General features: G+C 35.2%; 1 protein-coding gene across 1 annotated transcript in view; it reads right to left on the reverse strand.

Annotated features, from left to right (window-relative positions):
• Positions 1,726 to 10,087, reverse strand: part of LOC104785192 (villin-2-like) — an 8,916-nt gene continuing 554 nt past the window's right edge. The window contains exons 2-25 of the mRNA XM_010510356.2: positions 9,505 to 9,606; positions 9,252 to 9,351; positions 9,071 to 9,139; positions 8,729 to 8,965; positions 8,454 to 8,631; positions 8,170 to 8,302; positions 7,847 to 8,006; positions 6,879 to 7,029; positions 6,687 to 6,787; positions 6,437 to 6,595; positions 6,010 to 6,078; positions 5,867 to 5,935; positions 5,655 to 5,774; positions 5,566 to 5,589; positions 5,249 to 5,377; positions 4,955 to 5,102; positions 4,130 to 4,140; positions 3,908 to 4,048; positions 3,694 to 3,819; positions 3,427 to 3,489; positions 3,218 to 3,319; positions 2,522 to 2,786; positions 2,233 to 2,450; positions 1,726 to 2,134 (exon numbers count right to left, since the gene is read on the reverse strand). Coding sequence (XP_010508658.1) covers positions 2,021 to 2,134; positions 2,233 to 2,450; positions 2,522 to 2,786; positions 3,218 to 3,319; positions 3,427 to 3,489; positions 3,694 to 3,819; positions 3,908 to 4,048; positions 4,130 to 4,140; positions 4,955 to 5,102; positions 5,249 to 5,377; positions 5,566 to 5,589; positions 5,655 to 5,774; positions 5,867 to 5,935; positions 6,010 to 6,078; positions 6,437 to 6,595; positions 6,687 to 6,787; positions 6,879 to 7,029; positions 7,847 to 8,006; positions 8,170 to 8,302; positions 8,454 to 8,631; positions 8,729 to 8,965; positions 9,071 to 9,139; positions 9,252 to 9,351; positions 9,505 to 9,560 — 2,943 coding nt within the window. The 5' untranslated portion in view covers positions 9,561 to 9,606 and the 3' untranslated portion in view covers positions 1,726 to 2,020. The remainder of the gene's footprint in view (positions 2,135 to 2,232; positions 2,451 to 2,521; positions 2,787 to 3,217; positions 3,320 to 3,426; positions 3,490 to 3,693; positions 3,820 to 3,907; positions 4,049 to 4,129; positions 4,141 to 4,954; positions 5,103 to 5,248; positions 5,378 to 5,565; positions 5,590 to 5,654; positions 5,775 to 5,866; positions 5,936 to 6,009; positions 6,079 to 6,436; positions 6,596 to 6,686; positions 6,788 to 6,878; positions 7,030 to 7,846; positions 8,007 to 8,169; positions 8,303 to 8,453; positions 8,632 to 8,728; positions 8,966 to 9,070; positions 9,140 to 9,251; positions 9,352 to 9,504; positions 9,607 to 10,087) is intronic.

Here is a 10,087-nt window from a genome sequence, read left to right on the forward strand (position 1 = left end):
TAGCGTAGAACACACTAAAATTGAATCAGTTATTCAGTACTGAACAAACTTTTTTGTTTTGTTTGTAATTCAAACCAAAATACAAATTTGAATCTTTTAATAAATAAAAAAGAATCACATACACACAAGTATGTAGAGATGAAAATATGGAATGACTAAGAAAATGGCAACTCAGATTCATCCGTATGCCTCTTATTATACTACTTAGGCGTTCGTTCATTGACTGACACATTGTTAAATAAATTGTTTCAAAATATTCCCTTTTCAAAAATACCTTCCTTTTCGACCATGTATATGTATAAATTTTTTTAGTCCACAAGCATGGTTGTCTGTTCACATTTTCTTGAGATCCAAACATATATTTTGGTATGCTCCTCAAATATATAAAATAAATAAAAGAGAAATGATAATTCGACAATTCATCAAGTCTCAAATTGAAATAAACAAAACATGTACTAGCATTGTGTGTAATTAACATGATTAAAAAAATGTGTCAACCGATCAACAAAATTATGAAATGAGTCATAAATGAATTTAAATTTGCATATTATTTATTTGAAATTTTATATTCAATTAGAGAAATGCAAGACCGCAACACATGTCAATTATTTGTTTTAAATTGTGATATGTGCCATGATTTAATCTAAATTTTCATATTATTTGTAAATTTCTTTTCAGTTAGAGTCTGATTACTACCATTTGTAACTTTTATTTATCTAACCTAGTATTTTTAGGTTTGACATTTGTCGTATTCTCATAAAAATATTCAAACTTTATATAATAGGATTAGACAAATTAGGGGAAAATTTGCATAATAATAAAAAACGTTATTCCTAACTTATTTTATTGTAATCTTGGTCCTTTGAGATTATATATATATATATATATATATATATATATATTCCTATTGAACTATAATTTATGTTTTTGCAATTTACCTTGATAATTGAGATTGAAAATGAATAGATAATCTACTTAGCAAAAGTATAAGAGTTTATACATCAAACGCAATGGTGTAAAATGAGGTTAATATGAGATTGAAATGATGGTGATGGATAATAAAAATATATATCTTTTTTACAAACAAAATCAATATCTGAAAAATTATTTTTGTATTTGAATTTTTGGCAGCCAAATGAGTTCACAACAACACATACATTACAGGTGATTGTTGAGTTCCCCCTCATTACATGAATCATTATCCATTTTTGCACCAAAATTGTTTGATGAGTTATGAGCTTTTCTCCTAGTATTAATTAATTAATGTTGTTTAGGTAAGTTTGTGGTCTTTAATGATAGATAGCTAGTGTCTTTAAATCTTTATGAGCTGTTTCCTAAATTAAAAACCAATTTCCTATTTTATTGTCATATTATTATAATCCTCAGGACTATTATGATTTTAATACTCATTAGACATTTTTCTCTTGTATATTAGTTCAATTTTGTTTTTATAAGTGAAAAGTAATTATATAATTAAATTCTATTAAAATGTTAATAGTATATATTTTGTTTGACAGATTCTTTGGATTTTTCATGGATGGTGCTCTAACCAAACTAATGATTTATTTCAAAAAGACTCATTAAAACACATTGTAATTGGCTCATATGAGCTGCTTTTTTTGTTGTCAAAAAAAAAAAATAATAATAAATAAAACACATTGTTTGTGATGAATTGAAAACCACTAAAAATACACCAATCATCATAAAAACTATCTTGAAAAAAAAAACAACATAACCAAACCGTCTTAAATAGTCACAACAATGGAAGAATCCAAATCAAAGAATTTATGTTACCCACAATCACCAAATCTGTCTGGGTAAAACAATTCATTATAATATATGATCATAAACCACTACAAAACACTTCATTGTGCTGTAAGAAAATATAAAGAATCAACCCCAAACCAACCCAAGAGAGAAATATTAATGAGCCAAGCAAATAAAACTGAAGAAGAGAAACAAAAAACACTCTTCAAACCAACAAAAATTTGACTGATCCACATAAAACCATGAACACTCGCTAGAATAAGTCGAATTTCTTCTTAAGCAGATCTTTCTTCCAACGTGGTAAGTTGTTGAATGCTTCTTTCTCCATCCCAAACACACTTTGGAACTCTTCCTCAGAGAGATAAGCCTTGTAGTAAATTGACCACAACAACAAGAAACAGCAAGTTAGTTAATAAGTAATAGACAAGAATGATTCCATCTCCTAGTAGCTAACTAACTACTCACCTCTCTACGTTTGAAATCGATTCCAGTCACTGGGTTCTCAGATTTAGCTCTCAGCTGTTCATAAGTGAAAGTTGCTCCACTTGTATCTATTTCAGAATCTCCTTGCTCTTCTGTTTCCTGCTTTGCTTCTGGTTCATCTGCTGCAGGTGAAACTTCCTCTTCTTCCTTGACCTCATCCCCAGCTCCTTCTAAAGCCTCTGCTTCATCTTTTTCTTCCGCTGTGGATGAAGATAGTTTTAGTCAATTGCGTTATCGAAGTTTAAAACGTGGAATAAGGAGAAAAACTTACCCAAAGGGGTGTCATCTGCTGGGTTGGAGCTGGTGGATCTTCTTGTAGGAGAGGTATCAGGTGATTTCTTATTCTCCGCAACAAGTACTTGAGAGAGAGCAGCCACTGCTGCTGCTCTCTGTGAAGCCTGACTTGTCCCCACTGGCCTTGGTGGTGGAGGCGATTTATTTGATGATGAAGAAGAATTGAATGCGGATGACAAGGCGGCTAAAGCTTCAGCTCTCTGTCTTGGGCCGTCGTGACTTTCGTTTGATCTGTCCTGGCTCTGCAGTTAAAATGAGAGACTGTCTAAGGTGACTTGCTAAACATACAGAGGTAGAGCTTTCTTTGTAATGGGGTTAGGCTTGGCTAAAACAAACAAAGAACCCAAGATGAACCCCGTTAATGTGTTCGAGCAGCTTTAGTCTACACTGCAACTAATTTGTAAGTCATTGTATTGATAATTACACTCTCTGCAGTTGGAGTCAGGACGAGAATGAACTAGAAGTCTAGAGGGATGGAAATATGTCCAGATCAAGATGCATGATTTAACAGCTAAATGGTCATAGATTAGTTTGTACAAGTAGGGTCATTGAAGTGTCCATTACTCTGGGAAACTTATGAGAAACTAAAATCAAAAACATTACTGTTCAGATATTTGACTTATAGCTCCGAAAAAATATAGTAGAAACATTGGTTAAGAGTTTAGTTATTTACCGAATAGGTAGGCCTGTTACTAGAAGAATTAAATGCAGAATTTAAGGCAGCTAGTGCTTCAGCCCTTTGCCTTGGTCCTTGGCTCCCACCGTTAGACTTATCCTGCAGCAGAAGAAGGAAAAAATCTCATGAACCCAAGTAGCCGGAAAGTAATAAGAGCGTCTTTTCCATTGTCCTACCAAACTGAATTTGCAAATGTGTAGAAGTACCTCCACAACGTGGTGAGTGCCAAATAGGAACGCTGCCTTTTTCTGGAATGAGTTTCCTTGTGCCTATATCACAGGTTTAAAACATTGAAGAAAGGTAAACATAAAGGAAAACCCATGAGGTACAGTTAGAGTTATCTAGTTACATTATATAAATTCGTATTCAAACATTAACTCCCTATCTAGCAGTTCACTGAAATACAGACACAATTTCATTCCAGCCACTACTAAAATAGAAACTGAACATATACCAAGGACAAGAAAACTTACGATAGCTTTAGTAGGATCCCAAGAAAAGTAAGTGGTGAAGAAGCATGGTTCGTTCCCTTCATTGATTTTGTAGAGTGGAACTTTAGGAGACAAGCCTTCTAAGGATCCAGCAAGATCTATGTATTTCTGCCCATAAACTGTCTCAATGAATAAAAAGTACAAGAAAAGGAGAGAGAAGCTAAACGAGAAGCAAAGTTGATAAGGAAATAGTTACTTGGCCAATCTCAAATACAGTTTGCTTTTCCTTGGTCTCAACACAGTGACCAACCCAGACAAAAACTTCAGCATGGGTGTCTAGTAAATATATATCCTCAGTCAAGAGGTCATCTTGAGCGAAGTTGTAAATCTCCTCAACCTGTTACAGAGCATACTGTTAATAATACGCAAAACAGCATCTCGTGTAAAAAAAAGTTGTATAATTTCGCCAATATCTCACCTGAAACTTTCCTGCGGGGATCCAGGCAGACACATTTAAAAAGAGTTACAGTTAGAATACTGGAAATGCTCAACTTCTCAGATAAATGTGAAAATATGAGTAAAAAACCACATATAAAATATTCACCTCTGCTATACGAAAATGAGAATAAGTGAGGATCCCTGACAGTATCAGAGGACGCCTTCTTGCTGGTAAAATTCTGTTTTCCACCAAGCGCAAACCAAAAGGTTGAGCTCTCTGTTCCTTCTTTGGCATGCTTTAGAGTAATCCCAGGCTGACTTAGCAAAAAGAGAAGATGATTAATATTAAATATTACAAACAAACACATTTTCTATTAGGACTTCCATGTAAGACTGTAAAGCACATATTCGGAAAGATTTAAGCTAAACTGAAAACAACACAATACTATCGGAAACTAACCTTCAAGAATTCGGCAANAAACGAGAAGCAAAGTTGATAAGGAAATAGTTACTTGGCCAATCTCAAATACAGTTTGCTTTTCCTTGGTCTCAACACAGTGACCAACCCAGACAAAAACTTCAGCATGGGTGTCTAGTAAATATATATCCTCAGTCAAGAGGTCATCTTGAGCGAAGTTGTAAATCTCCTCAACCTGTTGCAGAGCATACTGTTAATAATATGCAAAACAGCATCTCGTGTAAAAAAAAGTTGTATAATTTCGCCAATATCTCACCTGAAACTTTTCTGCGTGGATCCAGGCAGACACAATTTAAAAGAGAATGATACAGTTAGAATACTGGAAATGCTCAACTTCTAAGATAATGTGAAAATATGAGTAAAAAACCACACATATAAAATATTCACCTCTGTTATACGAAAATGAGAATAAGTGAGGATCCCTGACAGTATCAGAGGAAGCCTTCTTGCTGGTAAAATTCTGTTTTCCACCAAGCGCAAACCAAAAGGTTGAGCTCTCTGTTCCTTCTTTGGCATGCTTTAGAGTAATCCCAGGCTGACTTAGCAAAAAGAGAAGATGATTAATATTAAATATTACAAACAAACACATTTTCTATTAGGACTTCCATGTAAGACTGTAAAGCACCTATTCGGAAAGATTTAAGCTAAACTGAAAACAACACAATACTATCGGAAACTAACCTTCAAGAATTCGGCAACTTTAGCAGCCAAATCCAGCTGTTCATGCGCACTTTGATTTCCATGCCAGAGGAACATGGAAGTACCAGATTGCAGAAGGAAACATTCATAAGAGTTTAAAGATGTTGCCACCTGATGGAAGTATTGCAATACAATTACAAGTCAATATAACAAATCAAAGAATAATATGTTTCGCCTAAGTCACAACTTATAGAAAGCTGAATAATAAGTACACACCTTTACCAAATTGCAATATTTCAAAAACAAGAAAACCAAAATTTATTACTTTATAAAGAAAGAAGCTTAAGGTAGTCAAGTACCGATTCAACTTGCACAGCTNCCGTCTATAGGTTCCACCTTACCATCAGTGATGCTAAAAAAAAGTAGTAGTACCATATCAATCAATAACTCTATCAANGTGAACTCCAGTTCCAGATACTTGAATAAGTGCAATTGATTCTGGCGTGTAGGTTTCGTCTGTTGACCCTGTTTCTCCCACACTGTTCATGTACCCAGAGCTCAAACCACCCTAACAAGTCCATGTAAACCATATTAATCACTGTATTTACTCTTGCAACGAAAATCAACTTCACCCTCATCTTGTAAACAATATACAAATACCTTTAGGACCACCATAGGTTGAAAAAGGGCAACAAATTGTGGAGGCTCTTTACCTTCGTATATACGTCCCTGCAAGAATACCCCATTAATCAATCTTTCTGGTACTATTCGTAATTGCTTTCAATAAAAAGAAAACATTGTACCTGCACGGGTCTTCCTTTTAAGGAGTTTGACATTGTATTCGCTAGTCGAATTGCTGTATCTTGGTCCTCCTGAATAAGGGAGATATCAGATCTTTAGATGGTTAAACTTAAGTGAAGTTGAATATCTGAAATCCATGACATTATATTAACAGAGCTAACATAACAATAAACTACTAACATCAGGAACCAATAAGGTTTGGAAATATTTACTGGTTACTCTCAACATTCAAAAGGAAGATACAAATTTCTACAATCACAACCAATTTCGAGCTTAACCATAAAATGTAGTACAAGGAAACCCAGGAAAAGAACCAAGATCGCCTATATATAAAAGTTATAAACAGAAAAAATAACTGAAATGGAGGACTATACAATAGGTATATACTAAGATTAAGAATCATATTTTTTATAATTACATTAAAATTACCTGATTGCTTTTCTTTCCGAACCAACAGCACAAGAAATAGTTGTCTTTTCTATCACCAGCATGATAAGTATAAAGGACCAAATAGCAGTCCCCAGAGTACAGCTTGCCAACATCTTCTTTAGGTAATGGAGTCTTGGCATTACCATTAACGTACCAAACCTAATACATAGACATAATGAAATATCAAAATGGATAGATCCAAAGCTATATGTGAAAAGTAAGGGATAACAAGTCAAATAGATAAACAGACCTCCAACTTTCCACCACCTTCAAGCAGGGGTGGAATATCCTCAATCACTGGTGCACTTTTCGCAATGCCCTTAAGCCCAACACCTTGTTGCTTCAGTAAAGCTACAGAATGGTGCAGCACCAATAGTAAGTCAGGGATAAAAAAAACTGTTCACGTTTTTTTAGTGATTTAAGTTTCACAGTGGTATCTTACCGGCAACTTTTCCTCGTCCTTCCTCGTTACCAGGAGTGGCCGAGCCTGATGGCCAAGAGTCAAAGTTAGACTTGAAAGAATGGGACTCATAACCTTGAATAACACGGGTAACACGCGTTGCCTTTGGCCTATTTTCACTAGCAAGCAAATCCTGGAGATGAAAGGTAAAAAGTGAGATGCCATGATTGAAAGACAGATATACTAAAAGGAAACTTTCCACTCTTTACCTCAGCAGATTGATTAGCAACTTTCCTCTCATCCACTTGAGTTACTCGGCCAACCCAGATAAATACCTCAGAACCACAGTCCAAGAGGTAGCATTTAGTGTTTTCCAGCATAGATTTGGATAGATCACCGTCTATAGGTTCCACCTTACCATCAGTGATGCTAAAAAAAAGTAGTAGTACCATATCAATCAATAACTCTATCAAAATATATTCTATTAAGTAAATGTTAGAATAGATACTACAGCAGAATGGCGTGTATTATATCGAAAAGTAAAAAATGAGAAATTAACAAACAGGATTCTAATTAAAGGGAAGACGAGTACCAATAAAGCTTAGGGGGAGTTGACTCTGGAGTAATGTCATCATCATTGGCAACTTTCCTTCCGATTGGAGCAAAACCACCAAAGAGGACCCAAAATGCACCAGAATCTGATTCTGTATCTAATTTTCCATCATCTGTTATACCAGCAAAGTATGAATATAGATTAGTTTCCACCTTAAACACCATCTCTGTAAACTATGCCACCCAGAAAACCTATTCTTTAAGCATTCGAATACTGTTTGTTGACCTGAGGGGAAACTGNCTTGAAAGAATGGGACTCATAACCTTGAATAACACGGGTAACACGCGTTGCCTTTGGCCTATTTTCACTAGCAAGCAAATCCTGGAGATGAAAGGTAAAAAGTGAGATGCCATGATTGAAAGACAGATATACTAAAAGGAAACTTTCCACTCTTTACCTCAGCAGATTGATTAGCAACTTTCCTCTCATCCACTTGAGTTACTCGGCCAACCCAGATAAATACCTCAGAACCACAGTCCAAGAGGTAGCATTTAGTGTTTTCCAGCATAGATTTGGATAGATCACCGTCTATAGGTTCCACCTTACCATCAGTGATGCTAAAAAAAAGTAGTAGTACCATATCAATCAATAACTCTATCAAAATATATTCTATTAAGTAAATGTTAGAATAGATACTACAGCAGAATGGCGTGTATTATATCGAAAAGTAAAAAATGAGAAATTAACAAACAGGATTCTAATTAAAGGGAAGACGAGTACCAATAAAGCTTAGGGGGAGTTGACTCTGGAGTAATGTCATCATCATTGGCAACTTTCCTTCCGATTGGAGCAAAACCACCAAAGAGGACCCAAAATGCACCAGAATCTGATTCTGTATCTAATTTTCCATCATCTGTTATACCAGCAAAGTATGAATATAGATTAGTTTCCACCTTAAACACCATCTCTGTAAACTATGCCACCCAGAAAACCTATTCTTTAAGCATTCGAATACTGTTTGTTGACCTGAGGGGAAACTGAGGAAGAGACTGCAATTTGCTTACCAACAATCGCAACATCGCAAGTTCCTTCGTGATACTTGTCTTTCAAATACTGAACGACTTCCAAAGCTTTGGCTCTCTCCTGAATGTTTGAATTTGCACCATTGAACTGATAGATCTTTTCTTCGGTGTCCAAGATAAATACATCATCATGATTCAGCGATGAGCGGGCAAAAGGAACCTACAGAAAAAAAAAATGGAACAGAAGAAGAGTTAATGTACATTGGGTTGGATTGGATATCACTTTTCTAATGCGAAGAGAGTACAATAGTTAAAACCTGCTTCAAACGGATTGCACGTTTTCCTTTGCAGGTATATAACCTGGTCTCAAACACCTCTTCTTCAGCTGTTTTGAAACCAGACGCAACACCACCCTCTAAAGGAATAATACATGGCTTGAAGTAAGACAAGAATTTGTCAGATTCATGGCCTTGAATTTCCCGGTGTTGGACAGCACGGCCTCCAAGAACAGCATCGAGTTCAACTGTTTTAACAGCTGCAGTTCCAGCTTCATCCTAAAAAAATGTCAAAGCATGAGTTAGCACAACACTGTTTCACCTTAGCTTCTCTTCCGAAAAAAAACAGCCGTTACGAAATAAAAGAGTCTCGGTGATTGATACCTGACTTGTATCTTTACCAATCCAAAAATGTATATCAAACAAATAAGCACCACCTTTATTTTGTGTTGTCTGCGCAAATGGAAGATAAACATAACAAAATGTGAATGATAATGATAATAAAAGGAACGCACACTTCTCAAACATATATTACTCTGTCTTGAAAGAGATATCGATTCCAAACCTGCAAGACAATGTAAGTATCTCCCATATAGAACTTTCCATGGTCAGACTTTGGTACTGGAACAGCCTCAAAATTCTCGATCCTCCAGATTTCAGTCCCTCTATTAACAAATAGTTAAAGTTCAACAAGCTCATACAGTCCAAAATCATTCAGGAATCTCAAGAAAAAAAAATATAATCAGATTTCTACTTTGATAATATCTAATACTAAAGCAAAAAAAAGAAGAAGTTTATTATGTTGGCTGAAAGGATACGGTTTCTGGCCAGCTCCTTGAAATGCAGGATCCAACACTTTAGTTGAACCAGACATTTTGTAGAACACTCAAATCCTATAGACTAGAGAGACACCAATGAACCTGTTGGATCAAATAAAAATACGGAACAGAATTAAAAAAAAAAATTGAGAATGTAATCTAAAATCAGAAATTTACTTGGATGAGGGAGGGGATCTCAAGCAAAACTTGAAACACACAAAAAGCATTGTCTCAGTTTGGTGCCATCATAATAATGTACATACATATCTGTAATTCTAATATGAGATCACGCAACATTCATGATCCATGAAAATCCAACAGAGAGATTAAGATACGTAACGGCTTTGAGGTTCGATCAGCCTTAATCTCGAAAAAAAAATCAAAACTTTTGCGATTTCCGTGAATTGATCAAACATGATTCAGTCAAAATAACCAACAGGAATTCGAAAACAAAATTAAGCTGAGAAAAATCAGGACGGGCAGGGTAATAGAGAAAACTCAGATTCAAGGGATCAACGTCATGAACAAAGCAAGGTACGTACGACCATGATCAAATCGAAAAAAAAAAAAAAAAAAAAAAAAA

Source organism: Camelina sativa, chromosome 5 (genome assembly GCF_000633955.1).
Source record: "Camelina sativa cultivar DH55 chromosome 5, Cs, whole genome shotgun sequence".
Classification (NCBI taxonomy): domain Eukaryota; kingdom Viridiplantae; phylum Streptophyta; class Magnoliopsida; order Brassicales; family Brassicaceae; genus Camelina; species Camelina sativa.